The 20962-nt window shown below is 40.0% G+C and overlaps 1 protein-coding gene across 1 annotated transcript; it reads left to right on the top strand.

Moving 5' to 3' along the window:
• The first annotated feature begins 8393 nt into the window (after nt 1-8393).
• Nucleotides 8394-20792, top strand: pecam1a (platelet and endothelial cell adhesion molecule 1a). Its single transcript, XM_069149741.1, has 15 exons — nt 8394-8499; nt 8613-8636; nt 9959-10252; nt 11127-11423; nt 11513-11776; nt 11927-12214; nt 13689-13988; nt 14080-14361; nt 16082-16220; nt 16341-16408; nt 16579-16632; nt 17263-17352; nt 17451-17507; nt 18131-18153; nt 19361-20792. Exons 1-15 carry the CDS (start codon nt 8445-8447, stop codon nt 19502-19504), a joined length of 2379 nt encoding a protein of 792 aa, XP_069005842.1. The 5' UTR covers nt 8394-8444; the 3' UTR covers nt 19505-20792.
• Nucleotides 20793-20962: the final 170 nt, after the last annotated feature.

Raw genomic sequence — 20962 nt, forward strand, 5'->3', positions numbered from 1 at the left:
GGATTCCTTTTGTCCCGCGTTCTGAAAATAACGTCGTGACCAGTTTGTGGTGTCCAGCTCAGTGCTTTTTATCTGCTCAGTAATTATTTTTTTCAGGTCCAAAAGGTCAAAGTGAAGGAAAAAACTGCTGCTCTTCATCTTCATCCGGGATCCCTTTCCCCGTTTCCATGTCAGGACTGAGAGACGTTCACCTTCACTTAGCACTGTAATCAGTCTCCTCGGGCTCAACAGACAGTCGAGTGCTGCAGTTCATATGTTCCCTCTCCACCTCACACCTTTTCTTTCTTTGCACTCCCGTTCATTTACTCCTTCCTAGTCAGCCTTTTGCATTTTGATTAGCATCAGGCTCTGCATTCATATTCAAAAATGAACTTGTTTTTTCTTTGTGGGCCTCATATAATTTATATTTTTACAAATAACTGAATGAAGACATCTATATCATCAATATCTTTGTTGTCATTGTGTGTGTTGCTGGATATCCTGAAGAGCCTTTGTATCTCATCTTGAGCACATGCTTCACTTTTAAAGGTGATGAAATAAAAGTAAAAGGGATGAAATTAAATATATATTCTTAACATAGTTATCCAGAGAAGTGGATGACTGCCGAATAAAATTTTATTCAGTCTCTCTTGAAAGATTGCGCCACAAACTGCTTCACTGAGAAATGAAAAAGATCGACATAAGAGATCAGAAATGGAAGCAGTGAAAACTGCTGTGTCCTGGTTTAATCACTGGCTAACCTGATGCACGACCAAGTAAAAGTTTTCTGCTAGTTTATGATTAGAGAAGATAAAGAGAAGTATTTTATGTTCAGAAAAAAAAAATGTGTTTCCCGGGGCTCACTGAATCTGATTTATAAATGTGCAGAGGAAGAAGAAGAAGAGAGACTGCAGAGGAAACAGGAACACAGGAACTCTCGGGTGAGTCTTGAGATCAGTGAGCCAAAGACACACACACGCACACACACACACACACACACACACACACACAGACAGTTAACATCTGTGCAGTCGTTCCACTGGCTGTTGGTTTCAAATGAACACAGACTGAACAAACAGCCCAGCAGTCAAATCCATCTAAACTCTCAGTATTGTGACAGAAAATAAAGTAATCCATCAATTAAAAAACAAAAACAAAGAAGGAGTCCCCACCACCCACAAACAATGATTAGTGATTGGTTGTTAGGTACACACATTTCTGTCAGCTGGCTGATTGGTCATTTGAAGCATTGATGAATGCCACAAACCAGTTATTTGTATAAAGAATCCAGAGTAAAAGTATGTCAAGAGAAACTTTAGTACATTCAAAAATGCATGTGATTCATATGGCGAGTACTCAAAGGTCTGTACTGATGTTCAGAGTACACCCTTACATTACGTGGACTCAATGACCTTTGCATCCTCTTATGAAAGCAAATAGGTTATGAGTTAATATTTTGTAGAGCTACAACAATTAATTCATGAGTTACTAATAGATTTGAGTCATTTTGAATGAAAAAGTGCCCAAATTCTCTGATTCCAGCTTCAATGTCAATATGTTCTGCTTCCTTTAATACTACTAAACTGAATATATTTTGGTTGTGGCCTTTTGTTCGGGACAAAACAAGACATTTTAGGCTGCACCTGGGGCTTTGGGAAGCAAAGATATTTTAAAGACCAAAAAACAAATCAATTGATAACATAATCAACAGATTAAACAATAATGAAAATATTTTGTACCATAAAGCCTAAAACACAAAACCTGAGGACAACTGTCCCCAATGCTCATTTTACACATAAACTGTGAAATATAGTATTTCAGTGTTCCTCCCATTGACCCTTTGTTCTGCTGTAAAGGCCAGTGCCAGTAAAGGCTGGGGTTTATTCAGTGCTCCATGCTAACTCAATCTAATGAATAACTTAATTCCCACCTCTATTTTACTTTAAGACACTTTTCACCAACTACTTTTCTCCTGAGTGCTGGTATTTTCATAAATGGGCAATGTTTGATATTTACTGTGAAAATAAGCCAAAATGTCAGACCTTCAATGCATTAATAAACAAATCATTTTAGTATTCCAAACTGTTAACAGCCAGTTAACAGTCAGGATGTAGGAGAAAAAACGCAAAACTGACACCTTTATGAGTTGTGATGCGTACAAAAGACATACTTTTTATTTCCATTTTTACATCTTTCAAGGTAAAGCACAAAAAAAAAAAAATACACAGGAAATGCAAGATCAGAAATAAATGACTGTGATTTAAAGTGATGAGGGAGGGTCTTCACAAAATCTCGGGGCAGGAATGAGAAGAGCATCTTGGATTTCATGAAGCAGGAAGAAACTGTGGGCTATCTTTGTATGGCCTATCTGTATTTGTAGACTGGTTTCATGGTTCAACTAAAAGTGTCAGAATTTGCAGCCTGAAACATTTCAGTATTCCCGGTGTGACTTCTTTTTGGCAGCGCTTTAGAAAGCCCCGTGTCACTCTGAGACAGTTTGAGTTTGGCAGGTCGGGTGAGGCAGCTCGTTCCCACCCCTCAAACATGCACATTCACAGCTATGAGTGAGGCCTGAGCAGAGCTGGAGGAGCAGTGTGATTGCTCAGAGGATCTGGACTTTTGTCTGTATCTCATGAATGAACATAATGCTCATATTGATTGTGAGTGGGTTCTCCCACGTGCCCTCCACTGAGAAGAGGGACCACAGGGCATGAAGGGAGCTAAAGTCTGAGGTTAAATGCATTCTTAAATCATGATTAACTGAGGCAGCAGCGCTCCCTCCGGGGTTGATAGCTCCACCGGCTGACACTGATGGGAGTCGCACTTAACATCAGGCCCAATGTGCATGTGAGTGTGTGCCAGTATGTGTATACTTGACTCCGTTTTTACCTGGAACAGCTACAATCCAAACAGAATTACAAAACACTGGCTGCATGAACACTTTCTTGTGTCAGCCGCTGAGATGGGAGCGCTGAGAATAGGCCTGTATGTTGGATCGCGGGGCACCTCTCCCCCTTTTCTCACCAGTATGCAGAATCTTCTTGACTTCAGTGTGTCAGCACTTTTCTCTGAAGATGAACCGGCACCTATCTCATGATGTATGAGACTCTCCTCTCTGTTCTGAGGAGGCTATTTAGAGTTTCCTTTTGCTCCGACGCTGTTATTTGAGGCTCTTCATCTTTGCTTTTTTTGTCTGATTCTGTACGGCTTTGCAAATGTTGGAACTTTTGGTCCTGATTGAGATAGTTTTGGTACAGACAGAGAAGTGGTTATGTGATATTGAAATCAAGAGTCCTACCTTCAGGCAGTCTACTGAAGAATACCAGGTGTAAACAAAAGACTAGTGGACTGGATGTGATTGTTTTTAAAGAAATAGAGATCATGTGCTAAAGCCTATTCTACATGGAGCCTGGATGCTTGGTAGCCATTGCTAGAAACCTTTATGTAAGTAGAAAGTATTTTTCCATCTTTCTGCTTTTGTGCAAAGTTTATGATCTGAGTACACCAAAGAAAACAAACTCCAAATATCCACAGAAAGTTTTTACTCCTCACTGCGGAAGAAATGTTGGTGTATCAATGAAATCAAAATGTGAACAAGTATAAGAGAAACAGAGGCAGGTGCTTTAAATGTCCACTGGTGCATTCACTCTGCAGAGAAAAGACAGCAGCAGACAAAAACATCAGGTCTCTGTGGAGCAGGGACAACGCTGTAACCTGGCTGCAGTTTCAGAGATCTCTCCATCAAAGGACGTCTCTTTGAAAAACCAAAAACAAGCTGTTTGAGGAGAACTGAATGACTTACAGGGTATTCACTTTTTTATCTTCTTTGATGCGTGTGAAGCAGATTTTTGAGAGTCACACAGATGTGATCCCCTCTCTCCATCTCTCCAGGATCTGCAACACAACAGTCCGCTGTAGTGTTTTGCTCAAGGACACTTCAGCAAGGTGGACCGAACACAAGTGTATCCACAACAAAGAGAAAGAGAGAAAATAAATGAGGCTCATGTTGAAACAAGCACATGAGCACAGGAGGCCTTGGATCCAGGTTTTTGTTGGGAGTGAGCCCACAGCAGGCGTCGCAGAGCAACGGACTCCCCCCGTGGAGTTTCAGATGGAGCTGTCCACACACTGTACACCCTAAATACATGTGCTGCACCGGCTGTGCCATGATGCACACATCCGTGAGAGCTCAGCGTTAATGTTCTGCTGTTCGGAACAGTGAGCATGACTTTTCTCTGTGTCCCCTCTGCTACTGTAAACCCGCTGCTCTACCAGGACCCGCAGCATTGTCTGATTCTCCCCCAGTAACCCCGGGAGAGTCGATGCAGAGAGCCTGTCACAGCCAAGCCTCTCAGATCATTTATTATTGATTGGGCAGACATGAGGTAGGTGGAGCGAGGAGGACCGAAAGAGACAGAGAAAGTGAGAGAAAGTCAATCACAAGACCTCTTTGGAAAAAAATGTGGTTGTGGAAGTCATGGAAAAGACTACAGCGAAGCATAGGAACGTCAGCAGACATTTAAATAAATTAATGAAACAGTATAGCTGGGACACTTGACAGACAGTTGGTGAAAAGAAGATGGAGGAGAGCTTGGGCAGGAGGTTGTGTGGAGCAGATAGCCTCAAAGCTTTGCCTTGTAGCGACACTCTCCCTGCTTCCTGCGGGCTGTTGTGCCACGGGCACAAACATCTCCATGTCATAGCTCATCAACTGTGTCCCCAGTCTTGGATCACCCAGTCCACTGTGGAGGGCGGGAAAGTCTTTGGGGAAGCAAGTGACTGAATTCTGTCAAAACATACCCAGCCAGGGAGGACAAGATGGAAATACTCAATATCTAACTGTGGAGAAGCAAATTCATTCTTATTCCTTTAACTGAAAATCTTCTCTTCCTGTTTTGTTCCTTTATTTGTCCCCTAAAACTGCGATAGCGGGAATGTATTTCTCCGAAGCCTGACTTGATTGCTCGTAATTGGACCCTGTAGATTTTTTTTGCCTCAGAGCCGAAACACATTTCCCATCTCGTGTCTTTCAATGGAGTGTTTTATTATCCTGCAACATTTCCCGCAGGCCAAAATAAAGCAAGGAGTCTAAATTAGTTTTTTACTCATTTCTTCATGTTCTGCTCTTCAGACTAACATGTGTAACAGTGGATTGTACTTGTCTAATTTAGAGCACATCAGTACGTTCATCATGCTCGGTATGACACTCCTTTGATGCACAAACCCTCTGTGATTCATAAACTTCTTTTCTTATTGGTAACATTACGCGCTACACCTGCTTCAGTTCATAAAAAATTTGCACAAGAAACTCTATTTGAAAGGATCATCTCATATATTTCTGTAAATTGGTTGGCATCAGCCCATGTTAAGGCTTATACTCCCATTTGTGAAGAAGTCACACTCATTATCCCTCTAATAAAGAAAGCCTCCTTCATGAGATGCATAATTGCAGTGGTTCAGTCTTAATACATTGGGATCTCTTACTGCGTGAAGCAGTCAAAAATAGACTCAGAACCTGTTTGAGACAAGTGCTGGCAGTACATAGCCCACAGCAAAGAAATCAGTCACAGCACCACCATGAGCCCACTAAGAGCTGAGGGTGTCAGTGGTACCACCATGGCCACCATCAATCACTCTTTTCAACACTCTCCTTACAGTCATGAGAAGACAGTAAAGACACGCATACACAATGTTACACGATGCTCATCCAGCAGAATCATTCAGTTTCAGAAGTCAGGAATTTAAAAGGAGGAAAAACAAAGCTGAAATTTCAAGAAAGCAAAACCAAAGTGACTTTCAGTAAGAGCTCAGTGTTCTCCATATGGTCCTCAAGGTTTCGCTAGTTCCTTCTGAAAAGTAGCATAAACATATCTGACACTTTAGGAAGAGCTGTGTACTAGTGGATGATGAGTATTTGTGTTTGCATGATCTCTATATCAATTCAAACCGGGGACACGCAACTTTCAAAGAGGACCGTCTAGATGGGGACATATTTTTTGAAGCAAATGTTTTGCAAGTTAATGATATGTATACAAAGGCTCTGATGATTATCTGCTTCAAGTTGACTGAAGACTTCTTAGTAACTGTCTGAAACTGAAGCAGCTTTGCTTGGGTGAAAATGGGTAGCTAGCATGCTAGCTTGCTTGATTGAAGGTTGATTACGTCATCTTAGCACCTTGACACAACCGGCTATCTATTTCTGATGTTTGTTATCCCATCTATTCCATCCACTAAAAGCCAGATTTAAATTCATGTTCAGGTTAATTTGGACAAACTGGGTTTTAATTTGAAGGAGTCAGAAAGAGCCCTGGAAGCATTGTAGGCACGGTGCTCCAAATATATCTGCTCCTGTTCGTGTTTACTCCTTTTGAAATGATGATTAAAAAAGCACAGTAGGGTGCACTCTGATGAACTTATTGTCAAGTGCTGTTTACTTACTCATCTTGCTTGCAATTCTAACAAATACTTTCAATATCTGCAAGCCATTGGTTCTTCTTTTGTGCAGCTAACTAACACAAGCATAAGGGAACAACCTTTATTGATACTGGCACAATACATGTTTACAGCTTAAGACAGATAAGAACAGTTTGTATCGGAAAACATGGTGGTCATGAAGTTTACCTCTTCAAAATTGTTGTTTGAACATTGTGGCAAAAATTTAAGAAAGTGGGAGCATAATGCAGATAAATCTGAAGGATGAACCATGTGAGCTTTGACTCTGCTTCTTTTTCTGTTGATCTTCGGCACCTCTCAGTGGTCGTAGTCAAGAATTGCAAGATGCTGCACAGCATTGCATAATCAAAACTGGTATTTACCATAAGTAGAAATGCAGCAACCTTCTCAGGATTAAGATATTTGTACAGTTGTGTATTTTCTATTACAGTCTGTGATTCATTGCATTCTTTCCTGTGTATATTATACTGTTAGAAATATTTAAGTTTTGAGTAGAGTAAGTTTTCTCACAGGAGATCCACAGACTTTTCAGTTAATAAGGAAATACATTTAGGACAACTCCACGGTTTGTTATGAGATTAATGTAATTGTGTCCAACTGATTGACATGTTGATATCTCAAACTAAAGCCATGATAATTTAATCTATGCCCTTATCTTTTCGATTTCTCCTTTAATTACTCCTCATCTGATCATATAAATCAACACAGATCACTCTACATTTTTCCTATATGATGATTGTTGCTCATCACAGTTTCATATCAGAGTTTAGAGGAGAGAAGATGGTGTGTGGGTTAAAAGGTTTGTTTTGTTTGTACTAGATATATTTAATCAGAGATTGGATCATTACAGGAATCCAACAGAGAGCAGCAGCTGACATTAAGGATTAAAGAAGTGAGATTGGGTCAAGGAAAGTATACAGGGTCAGATCAGTCCTATAATGAATGAATGCACACAGAAAGATTCACACAAATGTATTTGTGGGTGGATTTTTGAGACTTCCCTGACGTGACACGATCCACAAATGCATAAATGCAAATAATGTGATCATCGTGCCCCCTAACCTACACTCATGTGATTAGCTGAATAGGAAGGAGACACCTAATTGGCTATAGTTACTTCCCTGCTGAAAAAAAATGCATTCGTGGTCAAGTCAGGACAGCCTCAAAACTTCCCATGCAAATGCAATGAAGTCCATAAAACAAACACAGTTTGTATATCAATGTGAAATGTTTTTCATGAAAATTACAAAGACTTTCAAATTTATATCTTTGGGGATTTCAATTATATGTATTTAAAACAAAAAATAATTGTGTGTCCATCAGAAATGTATGAACCTTACTTTGATATCTGTGGAATTTATTTTACATTCATAAACATTGATACATAACTTTGTGTGCGTTGAAATCTCTTGATAAATATTCTTGTGCGTTACAAAATACTTTTGTGACTCAAGTCGTTTACATATAAATCCCAAAATAAACTTTTGAATCCTTCTGCATTTATATGAGACTGATTTGACTCCGTAAAAGTAGTTTATTTGGGTTCTTGTGTAATTCTTGATGTGTTGTTTTGTTTAGTCTAACTGGAGAGCAACAGCGCAGTGTCTAATATTAAAATTGTAGTCAGAGATTGTGTAATTATAGTTCAAGATGGTGGGCATTCATTCACTTATGTAAGAAACACTGTATCCCTGCTGAGAGAGAACTGAGGAGGACTGAAAGGTTCCTTCTTATTGTTTAATTTTCACTTCTCTCGCCCACCAATAAAAACAGTGACGCAGGTTCCTGAGGAAGTAGCAGCCACTTCCTGATCTGTCAATCAGCACAAGGGGTATGGCTGATAAGACAAGAAACACGCCTTCAGTACCACGGCCTTAAACAGAGTTGGTCTTCCACTCACGCCACCTTTCCTCAGCGAGGTCCTCCCCTGTCCCTTGCCCTGCCCTCTTTGGCCTCTGTCTCGTGTGCCGTTTGTATCGTAATCACACAGTGGTTAACCTCCTTCACTCAAGATGGGCTCTAAACCCCCCAGCCTGCTGCTGCCGCTGCTTCTCACCACCAGCCTCTGTAAGGACCCACTGCTTTATTCATTTAGAATAAAGAAGGTTCCTTTATTAAAATCTAATGTCCTGATTCTCACCGCTGTTTTTTCTTTCCTCCTTTCTTTTTTCCAAACATAGGCCATTGTGCAAGAGGACAGTCGTGTAAGTATAACTGCATTATACTTTATATTTAACTCTGGTTTTATGATTGGTCGAGGAGGTGGTAGTTTTTCCAGCATTAAGACAGTTTGAGGTTATCCAGTCGTCCCTGTATTCAACAAGAAGGCTATTTTTACCTCACACCCCAAAAAGAGTTATTTTTTGCAGGAAATTGGCATTGTTCTGTGCACTCCTGGCCTCCTTGATATTTTCAAGTGTTTAGCGAGATTCATTGAAGCTATTTTCGGTTGTCACAGGTGACTCCGGGGTAATCTTTCAGCATCAGCTTGAGTTTAAATGAACGTCCCAACTTTCAAATAAACAGCAGAAACGTGAATTAAAGTGCTTCTTCTTCTTGTTTTCTTCTCCTGCCGAAGTTTATCTGGAGTTCTTGACAAGGAGAATAAATTGCCATTTAGGTAGATGAATGTTAGATGAGAAAATGTATATCTGTTATGTTTGCTACAGCCAGCATCCAATTTGTTAAGCTTGGTAAATAAACTGGAAAATGGGGGGGGGAGTAAAGTTAACAAAATCCACTGACCAGCACCTCTAAAATTAAATTACATCTTTTTAGCATGGGGTCGCAAGTAACCAGTAGAGACTCCAGGAAGTTACCACCTTTCTGTCACATAACTCCTAAAAATGCAGAATTTTAATGTTTAAGCTTCAGTTTTTATACATATTACAATAAAGAAGAGAGATCTGACATACTAGTGACAGAACCAGGGGAGCTGTTTCTTCCTGTTTCCGGTCTTTGTGCTAAGCTAAGCTGACCAGCTGCTGACTGTAGCTTCGTATTTGGCGGGAAGACAAAAGAATAGTGTCAATCCTATTAAACTCTCCCCAAGCAAATAAGCAAAGTTCCCAAAATGTCAAACTATTTTTTCAAAACTAGAGTTTGACAAAAAACATTTTTAGCTTTGAGTGAAACTCATGTCAGACTACAACCTCCAAAGTCAAGAATGAACATCCTCTATGTCGACATGTTTTTCTACAGCAGCTGAAGACACAGAGTCATTCATTGCCTCAGTCACTCTACATCAACGAGTCTGGTGTCCAAACCAACAGCAGCACAAAGTGATTGTTTCCGGCTAAACTGTGTTGTTGTTGCTGAGGGACTGCAAAAGCTGCGATAAATCCATACAGCGTTCCCAGGGGAAGTCGAGGGTCAGACACTGTTTGTTGAGGCGTCTTCCTTCAGCTGCTCCTGTTTACTCTGCAGATTGAGAGCACCTTCCTCTTGTCTCCATTGATGTTGGTTTTCATCTTTCTTTCTAATTTCTTTGCATGTTTGTGTGTCTGTGTGACACTGGGAACAACAGCCTACATTATAGATACCGTTGGCCTAACAATCCAACCCAGCAGCCAAGTTCAGAGCGGGACGGCGGTGAGGATGCACTGCCAGGTCAGCGTCAGCCACAGCAACATCCCTCAACTGACACACACGTTCCAGCTGACGCGTGACGACGTTCCCATCTACTCCTCCACCACCACAGAGGACTCAGTCATGTACGAACTCAACCCAGCCAGAGCGGCCGACTCTGGAAACTACGAATGTCGAGTCACAGTTATGGAGAAGAGCAAAGCCACCATCAGCCAGAGGCTGGAAGTCACAGGTAGAGCTGCAGATGAGGCCAGAGTTCATTTAGTTTCTGTCAGTTTGGTTTGTTTATCTTTTGTGCATTTGTCTGGCAACTTTAACAGTCTGTATGTATTTTTTAACACTTACAGAGTTAAAAAATGTCACCGCACTAAAAAGTTTTCAAGTAAAAATGACTACAAAGTAACATATTAATCACAAACTTCTGTTTATCAAATCCATACAGTGTGTGCAACAGCTAATGCTGCATGAGTGGTTGACTTACAAGTCACAAGCAAGCTGATAACTTTAAGAGACTGTGATAATTAGATAACAAGTTCCTACCATGTGTACTTATAGTTTTGAATCAAAACCTTATTTATGTATCATTATGTCTTCACTGAAATTTCCCAGAAGAGCATGTTTTAACAAAAGTAAATATAATTTCTGCCCATCACTTATATTTAATTTGGTTGCTGTATTCTCAAAAGTTACAAAAAAATACTAAGGCATACCTGGCAATGCCAAAATGGCAACAAAGCCACATCGTAAACACCAGGAGTAGTGTTGAATCATGATTCTCAACACCCAGCGAATGAAAAGCAAAATATTACTCCTCCAAAGAGAATCCCTGAACACAAACTGTCGTCTAACTTAGAAAAAAAAACTCCCAAAATCTAACTCTTTCATCCACAATTTGCTTTGAAATCTCTTAATATGTGTAAGCTGCAAGGCAACACTAGCTGGTGTAGGCGAACATAGGGGTTTTCACACACTCAAGAGTTCTACATCTCCCCAACCCAGACAGCTCAAATGTGTGGACTGTATCTTTACACTGTATTTGAATGGATATCAGAATGCAGAGTGATTGCTGTGCTTCTCTTTGTCCTGGTGGGGTTCCCTCTCCTCAGGCCTGCAGACCCCTCATCTAGATCTGAATAATGTAAGTCCTTATGAGAACGAGGAGTTCGTAGCCACCTGCACCGCTCCGGAGGAGAAAGGACCCCTCGTATTCAGGTTTTACCAGAGATTCACGGGCGGAGAGCCTCAAAGGATAAAGCAGCTGGCAACCAATGGGAACTCATCAGAAACCACGCTAAAACTGAGGCACATCGGAAACTGCTTTCTGTCCTGTGACTATGAGATCAATTTGGTGTCTGGGACCAGACGCTCCAACAGTAGCACAGAGGTTCAACTGATAGTTAAAGGTGAGGCGATCAAGTGCTGTTTGGTCACCAAGGAAACATCAGATTGCTTGAGGAAGGATCGTCTGAGTATTCTGTGTTATGTCTTGCAGTGCTCAGCATTTCCCCGGTCATGAGCGTGATACCCACCAAGAACTTCTTTGAGGGTGATACAGTGAAAGTGATCTGTAAAGTGGTGAGCACTCTTCAGAACATCGAAGTGTTTTTGACAAAGGACAGCAAGATCCTCAAGCAGGTCGCAGCCATGGAACTCACTCATGAATTCACGGCTCAGGGAGGTGACTCTGGGGAGTTTGTGTGCAAAGCCGAGTGGAGCAACGTGCAGAAAGAAACCTACCAAACGATCAAAGTCACAGGCAAGCACCGGATATCCTCATAATTATGAAGTGTCTGATATGACATGAAGTACACTCTGAGGTTTAATGCCTTGTATCTTTTTAAAGTGAAAATATATTCTGTAGAGAGACAGTTCATTGTTTGATTTTTGCTGTCTATAACCCCAACAGAGGTGTTTTCTAAGCCACAGCTGACTGTGGTGCCCGCAGACATATTCGAAGGAGATAGCTTCCAACTGACCTGCTTAGTCTCCATCTACGTTCCCGAGAGGATCAGCAATGAAAGTATGCGCTTCTACTTTTACAAAGATGGCGTCACACTTGCCGGGGAATTGACGTCAAATCAAATCACTCTAACACACTCTCGTAAAAATGGCAACTACAGCTGTAAAGCCCAGACTGATGCTTTCACAAACATTGTCCTCAAAGAAAGCGAAATACTCGTCATCAAAACCAAAGGTAAGTCAAAAGAAATGCATGAAATTACAATTAATTGGATGTTTTAGGTACACAGCAAGACCAATAGCAGCATAATATAATCAATAGAGATGTTGAACATGCTTTAGCCATGTTACATGTTGGCCTGTCGGTTAGTCCACGAATTTCAACTCAAACATGACAATCAACATCTACTTGATGGATTTTAGATTTTGGATCAAATTTTGTTTAATTACAAGTCAATGAATTGTTTAACATGCATGCTCCTCTCAAGATGAATTGTATTGTTTTTGATGATCCTCTGATTTTTCATTCAGTACCATCATCAGGTCAAATTTCACTTTGTTTACTACTTTGGTTTATGATGAAATGCCTGAACAATCAGACTCAGCCCTGCTTTATTTTTTTGTACTAAATGACAAATGTTAGCATGCTAACAGTATACTAAGATGGTAAACATGATGGCCATCATAAGGGGAACAGGGGAAGCTAAGCCACCTCTTGTTTATTGGCAACTATAGACAAAATTGGTCATTTGAACAACACATTTTTGAAGAGTCATATATTTTATACTGTGATGGATACAGGCTCGTTGAATTTGTGGTGACCACTTTTGGGTAAAAAAGAAAAAAAAAAAAAACATTTTTTTTGCTGTTCTAAATAAATGATTTATATCCAACCAGTTAAGATACTATTTCTCAATAACAGACCAGTTTGAAAAAAATCACATGATCAATGCCTCCGTAAGTTATTATAAGGGGCTATACTCTCAGCATGATGTTAGTTCTAAACTGTTGGATGATACATGTTTGTTAAAATGGCAGGAGTGGGGTAAGTTGAGCCAGTTCCCCTAATTATGAATAATATTATTAAAGTATAGTTAAAGCAAAGTATTAATTCTACACTGCATTCTGTGACATTTTAGACCAAAATCCATTCTCTATAAATGGAGGACAGACAGCGCCTCAACTCCAGGTGTCCCTGTCCAGGTGTAACCATCAGTTCCCTTTTCACCTGTACATTACGAGCCATTTCAACTTGCACAAATGCAATGACCTCGACTGAATTTCTTTTGCTTTGATGCAGCACTATTTGAGGGGCAAATGTTCGGTTTTACTTCAACAAAATAAGTAGCACAATTTACTCTAATGTGGCTCGACATATCCTCTGCCTAAGTTCAACTTGCCCTTCACGAGGGGCAAGTAGAGCCCACAGAATACTTCTTTTTTTTTTTTTTTAAGTAATATTTTAAAAAGCGTTTATATTAGAGCCAATGTGATTATTCCCTGGGATGTACCACGTCTTCATATATTTGAACATATTTTAGTTGGAGGCATTCATGTCATTGTCTCACTTTCAGGATGCTTCCAGTACAAACTGGCTCATCTTACCCTGTTCTCCCTATGTTCAACATCAGTATAGTAGCATTGCAGTACAGCCTCACAGAGCTGCTCCTGTGGCTGCAGATGCTCAGTCTTGTTTATCTTCTTCCCAGTTCCTGTTTCACAACCGGTGCTGAGTGTGGTGGGAGGTACACTGGTGTTGGAGAAGCGCTTCCAGCTGCTCTGCCACAGCGACAGCGGCTCTCTGCCCATCATATACACCCTGCACGGCCCTAACAGGCTATCTGAGATCAGGAACGTGACCAAGCCGGGGGAACAGGCTGTCTTCAACTGCCCTGCCATCTTCAAGAGCTCAGACCTAAACAGCTTTCTTTGCCACGCCAAAAACAGCCCACGCAAGCCTCCCACAATCGGAACAGGACAGCAGCTGCTACGTTCAACCAACATCATAGGTGTGTTGGATGCAGGAATGATGATGCAGTCAATTAAACTCAAATTAAACATGTTGATGTGGAAGTCCAACACACATTTTACTTCATGCAGAGCCTGTGTCAAAACCAATGTTGACCTTTCCTGCTGGCATGGGGGACATCTCTGAGGGGACCAGCTTGACTCTCCTCTGCTCCATCCTGAGAGGCAGTCCTCCTATCAACTTCACCTGGTACCACAATGGGACGAAGGGAGCTCTTGCTTTCAAGACCTCCGATAGAATGGAAGAATCCTACAGCATACACAATGTCAAAGGAGAGCACGGAGGGGGATACTACTGTGTGAGCACGAACCCGGCCAACGAAACCAAACAGAGCCACATTGTCAAGATTGGAGGTTTGTTTTATCTTCAATTTATAGAAGTAATGAAGCGTGGTGTGGGACTGTGAGGAACAGTTACACTTTTAGGGACTTAGGATGCTCCATGTGTAAAATTATCTGGACTAATGCATTATCAACAAGCAACCAGTTGTAAGCACTTGAAGTTTTGCTTCTGCTTGCCGGTCGGTTTGAGATTTGGCAAGTTCCCAGTCTGACAGCAGAGTTGTATTGATAAGCATGAACAGTGTTTGTTAGGTTATTAAAAAGTTAATAGGTGACAGTTTACTTAGTTACCCCACTGAAAATGTAATAAGTAATGTAACTATTGTAATCCCTTCAATTTATTACACGATTCCTTTTTGAATACCTTTCTAAGAAATGTTTTCGATAAAACTGAAAAGTCCCAAAAAATATGTTCCAACGAGGCAATGAAAACATCATAACAGTATTCAACACAGGGATGATAGAACTATTAACAGGGCTGAATGCTGTTCACAGTGTTTTTGAACCTTTTAAAATTAAAAATCTTGTCCAACGACATGGCTGTTCGCCTTGGCGTGGTTGCTTAGAGTATTGCATAATGACCTGATTGGTAGATGAGAAGTGGTGCTAATTAAGACAAGAGAGCCAATCAAAAACAAGGCTCAAAGTTGGAGTACACTGCCAAATGAATGGAGCCAGAATGGACGTAGATAAAAGACATTCCTGCACAGCGAAAAGCTGCAAAGCAGCAGAATGAATGTTTTATTCTATACAGAAGCATTTTACCGAAAATAATATATCCAGCTGTAACCCCCTTTGTAATCAACATTTTGAATAGTAACTGTATTTTAATTTCTCAGTACCTGTAATGGTGTGGAGGGCAGCAGAGTGGTGCAGTGGTTAGCACTGTTACAACAGTGAAAAGGTTCCAGGTTCCATCCCGGGCCTTTCTGTGTGGAGTTTGCATGTTCTCCCTGTGCTTGCGTGGGTTCTCTCCGGGTACTCCGGCTTCCTCCCACCATCCAAAGACATGCTTGTCAGTATATTGGTGATTCTACAAATTGCACTTAGGTGTGAATGAGAGCATCAATGGTTTTTGTTTCCGTCTGTCTCTATGGGTTGGCCCTGTGATAGACTGGCAAACTGTCCAGGGTGAACCCTGCCTTCGCCCAAAGGGAGCTGGGATAGGCTCCAGTCCCCCGGTGACCCTGTTGAAGATACAGCGGGTATAGATAATGGATGGATGTAATGTTGTGTTCAGACCAAACGTGAAGTGAATTATTCCCGCGGAGCGATAACACATAAGAATCTTTACTTTTTTTTGTAGTTGGATCAGCACCATCAGAGTTCAAAGGTTGTTTTCTGACACGAAGAGGACAGACCAACTTCAATATAAAAACTAATAATAATCAGTGTGAATTATAGGACCTATAATTTTCAAGCTTCAATCTAAAGTAGGAGCTGGAATTTGCAATTAAATACCTTTTGGCATCCAGGTAACGCTCTCATTTATAAACTGGGTGCAGGGCTAATAAAATAAAGACTCAACTGACCTTCATCAAAGTCTAACATGATTATTGAAATTAATTTCATTATTAAACACTTGTATGAACACCCAGAACTGAGTGTTAAACTACATTGAGCCAGAAAGTTTGAGGTTTTGTGAGTACTTTTGTTATTGCTGTGTTTTATAATTAAGTCTTAATGTAATAGTCATACTCATCCATATATCTGGTTCAAATGTACTCTGCAGTGAAGTTGGCTGGCTGGAAGAAAGGTCTCATCATAGTCTTCTGCATCCTGATCATTCTGGCCCTTATTCTTGTTATTGCCTTCAAAACCCGACTCCTTCGATTTAAGAGGGAAAGCACCCTCACCGGCAAGCTGTCCGTGTGAGTAGTATTTGTCATGTTCTTATCAAACAACATGTAAAGGATAAGTTATGTGAGTTTCGAGAGCACTACGCCCATTGAGCCTCCTGTTGATTGTGTGTTGTGCCAACTTTGTCTTAGGAAGTCAGCCAGCACCAAAGCAGAGCGGCTGAGCCTCACCCAGGCAGAGGTCAACGATGCTGCAAATGGTAAAACCTCCTATACCCATTTAAAAACTGAGCCGGTAATTGTACTAAAAAGAGCAAAATATGCTTTAGTTTAAGTATGATAGAAATATTATCTCACCTTATGTAGAACCATGAAAGCAGTGCTGTAGATTTGATAACTTGGATTGGTGCTGGTTTTGTTCTCTCTGTAGTCACCCCGGGCATGATGGGAAAAAGTATTTGGAGTGAACATGTCTCTGGCTCTGGTGAGTTTGCAGACCGTTTTTAATCTCATTCATGTTTTGTTTTGTTTTTTTATTAAAGGACAAGCCTTGCACTGTTTTTGTTACTATAATCCATGAAAATACCAAAACTATGTGTTAGTTTGACTCGCAGTAAATGGCTATAATAGTCCATTTGTTCCTACTGTTAATCTTAAAAACTGAACAAGTACATTGTCTTTTAATAAAAAAAAAAAATTAAAAGAGGCTTAAAGGCTGCAGCTGGCCATTATAGTTTTGAATCACTCAAACAGCAGTAATTCATGTCTTTGCAGAGGACTTTTTTAAACATGCACAAAATACAATACAGCAGCAGGAAATAGGATGTGGATCAAGTGTTTAGTGTAACAAAGGAGCATCCCACACAGTGCAACAATATGGGTCATTAATATGTTTGGAGGTCACTGCCACAGAAAAATAAACTCATAATACTTTTTAGTTGCATCAGTTCATGTTTGTTTTGGTCTTTTTGTGGGGGTTTTTTTACAAGAAAGAGAAAAATAGAAATATCCCCAGCTTTATTCATTTGACATTTTTGTTCAATACTTTACTGTTTTGTTTAAAATAACACGAAATACTATGATGTTTACGTCTCTTAACTGTATTGTGCTGCAGAGTCTGATGACCAGATTAGTGCAGTTGCTCCAGAAAAGCCAGAACCTCAATACACTGAGGTGCAGATCAGACAAGCAGATCCCGACAGAGGTGAGCCTCCTTCTGAATTAGAATTTTATTTTAGACACACGTTGACATTTAACTGCAAAAACACAGTCTAAAATATTTATATATTTGTTCCACATTAGCTCCGGTGAAACAGGGCTCGGACACGGTCTACAGCGAAGTGCGTAACTCCCAACAAGGTATGACTAACCTCCCACTCTTCATACAAACTCTTTATATGTTACACAGTGACAGAAATCAGGTCACTGGCATTTGAAAAAGAAAAAAAGAAAAAAAAAAAAAAAAAGCAGCAGGAAACTGGATCAACTTCCACTGTAAACATTGGCATTGTTAGAGAAAGAATGTCCCATTAAAACAGAAAGCACAGACGCCAGGTGTCCACTTCCTGCTTTCGTCAAAGAGAACTTCCTGTTCTAACAGACCCAAACAGCGTGTGCATCCGTCAAGACTAAGTGAGCAACACGCTCGATTGTTCGATACTCATGGGAGAAACTCTTGGCCATTGTTCAGTCATGGGCTGCTAATAGCTCCATAAGGTTAGCTGGACTGCAGTAACACAATGAAGCAGCAGAAGTGAAGAAAAACACATGTTTTCTTTTGCAGTTTGTCTCCTAGGAAGAGACTTGCTTATCGGAAAAGACTCCCATTAGCCTGAACATATTAGTATGAATGTGTGTTGTGTGATAAGCTCCCTGTTTCCTGGGAACAGAAAGCTGTTCATGGGAGCGCTGATGATGACACATCCGTTAATCCTCAGACTCCTTTTGTTTCCTGAGCTCATCCTCTGGCTTTGTTTTTGCAGGTGTTCCAGATCCGGCTGATGGTGTAAGTAGCATCACAAACACGTCACAGGAACAGTGCATACACATACTGCCAACTTTCACACACACACACACACACACACACACACACACACAAACACACTCGTGAATTTATTTTGTCTTTGGTCAGAGAGACGTCTCACGGACAGACACAGTACAATAAATAGAATCCCTGTAGAGTCATTTTTTTTATTGTTTTATTATTATATATATTTTACTGCTTCATAAATTCATGATAATTTAATAGTCATTTTGTAGGAAGTGTCCTGTAAAAAACCTTATCATTTGGCACTAGTTATGGGCAAACCCTACACTACCTCATCAATCATTCCTCTTTCAATTTCTCACACAATGTACAGCGATACAATGTCTTCTGTCGCTCTGAAGGAGCTTTGGAGAAATATCCCTGATGATGTTACTGTGGTGTCATCAGGATCATTTCAGCTTGAATTGATAGTCAAATGTTTTTAAAGAAAGCCTGTGTTAGTTGTTGGATTTCAAAGATGTGGGCATTTAGAAGACAGAAGCATCCAGTTAAAGTTTTTGAGGTACTTGGCTGGCAGGTTGCTCCAAGCATCTTAGGGACTTCACCACATGTCTTCTGTGTATTTTGGTTCTCTCAGTGTCCTCTGTGCTCTCATATAATCCCAGATTGACTCAGTGATGTTGAGATCAGAGTTCTGGAGCGATCTTATCAGACTCTGGTCGTATGTTTGGGGTCATTTTCATGCTGCAGAATCAATTCGGGACCCATCAGATGCCTCATGATAGTATCATGTGATGAATAATAACCTTCAAATCTAACATGCAGAAAATGTTTCTATATGAAGACTTAAGTTAACAGTAATTTAATGAGGCTTACATTGAATAATTCCTCCAAGGAAATGTCTCCGGAAATTAACAACTGCTTTGAACTTCATCTCTTTTTTCCTCATAATTATTCCCTGTAATTTAAAAAACTATTTCCAGTAACCCTTCAGTTTACTTCCAGTAAACCTGAAAGAAACTATTAGGAACACATAAAACACATAAATCACTTTGTACCTTTTGCTTCATGACGAATGAGTTGACATCATGTTATCAGTCACATTATATGATTATTAGTGATTATAAATAGTCAGTCTGTCATGCTCATTAATATTTTCTTCCAGTCAGTGTCTTTGTCAGTGATCTTCCACAAATAAGTGCCTTTTCTTTTCTTATCTCAAAAGGTGTCGGTGGAATATGCACAGCTGAATCACGATAATGATCCCCCCAGTGAGCACAGTAACCATGGTGACCACAGCGTCAACGATAACCGCATAGATGAGATTGACAACAGTGTTAGCGTCGACACCGCTGACTGCGGAGAATGAAAATATGACCTGAAGCCAGACTGTTAACCGACAGGAATATTTGCTCCTTTATTTATCCGGCTTGTTAATGCAGCTGAATTCTTTGTGCTGAAAGATCTTGAAAGCCCCAGAACAATTACATACTTTTGAGTATTGATTTTTAAAATGTTTTTGAAAAAAAAAGAAAAAATTAAAGTGCTTTTGTGAAGTGTTTTTTGTTTCTTTCAATGGTAGATTTGTGACCAATCTGAAATCTGAATAGGAAGCGAGCTCTTTGTAGTCAGCAGAGTGGTGATATCACCTTTTAGCAGTGATGGAAAGCAACTAAGTACATTTACTCAGGTACTAAAGTACAATTTTGAGATAGTTCCATATGATGCTACATTTTACTTCTCACATGGTTTCATTTTAATAAATGTTCGAATGATCCAAAATCCCACCACAAATCAAAGATTATAGGTAAAGTCCAAAAACGGAAAACAGATTTGTGAATCAGAACTTTTTTTTTCCTTTCTTCTCTCAGTAATCATCTCACTGCCCTTTAGATTCATCTGCACTCCCTGTATTTAAAACTGGATACAAAATAACCACGACCCACTTACTAATAAACTTGTGCTTTAGTTTTATTAATATAATGAAGTCATATCAATTCATATGTTAGTCAGAGGGACCAAACCAGTACTTTTACGTTAATACTTTAGCTACATTTTGCAGCTCATATTCATATAATTTTATTCAAGTAGGACTTTTCATGCAAAAATTTCACTGCTGTAGTGAAACCTCTGCTTAAGTAAAGGATCTGAATACTTCTTCCACCAGTGATGAATGTGCATTCATCAGATTCCTCTGCCGTGAGGATCAGTGATTTCATTTTAAACCACTAGAGGGCAGACTTCAGGCAGCGCTGCATGGAAACTTAGTGCCATCTGGCTGTGATCTCCATTAATGTAAGAAGGGCTTTCACAGCTGCCACCATATCAGGAGATATCCGTTTCACTTTCCATTGCCTAACATTTAATTGAATGATGTAATATGAACTTATTCAAGGTCTCCATACACTAAATATGTTTAACAGGTCAATCTGCTGTTGATTTTGACCTCATGAAGACTGTGTGCTTTGCGAAAATGCAAAACTAAACATATACAGACACTTTACACCATAAAAGCTGAGCTGAGAACATAATGCATATTAGTTATAATTAGTTTATTATGCATATAAATGTTAGTTAGTACTGAAGCAATTATGTGTGTTTGATTAAACTGTTTGATTAATCATTTACCACAGAATAAAAATAAAACAAAACGTGGAGCCCGCGCTGACTTCTCTGTTTGATTTGTTTGACCAACAGTGCAAAGCCAATTTAAACTGTTCAAGGCACTACCTTTCTTTATGTCTTTTTTAAATATAGTTTAAAGTGATTGTGGGTGATTATATATGGTATAAAAAAAAATCTTACACACAAGGGATCCCATTAGCAT

This window comes from Embiotoca jacksoni, unplaced genomic scaffold (genome assembly GCF_022577435.1).
Source record: "Embiotoca jacksoni isolate LCO1_2020_lvr unplaced genomic scaffold, fEmbJac1.0.p SCAF_15, whole genome shotgun sequence".
In the NCBI taxonomy this organism is placed as follows: domain Eukaryota; kingdom Metazoa; phylum Chordata; class Actinopteri; family Embiotocidae; genus Embiotoca; species Embiotoca jacksoni.

What these genes read in the sequence shown, in the direction of transcription:
- pecam1a (XM_069149741.1), top strand. Translation starts at nt 8,445, where the DNA reads ATGGGCTCTAAACCCCCCAGCCTGCTGCTGCCGCTGCTTCTCACCACC. An exon ending in ACGTTCAACCAACATCATAG is followed by an intron (nt 13,989 to 14,079) that starts GTGTGTTGGATG and finishes TACTTCATGCAG; the next exon opens with AGCCTGTGTCAAAACCAATG. An exon ending in CCACATTGTCAAGATTGGAG is followed by an intron (nt 14,362 to 16,081) that starts GTTTGTTTTATC and finishes TGTACTCTGCAG; the next exon opens with TGAAGTTGGCTGGCTGGAAG.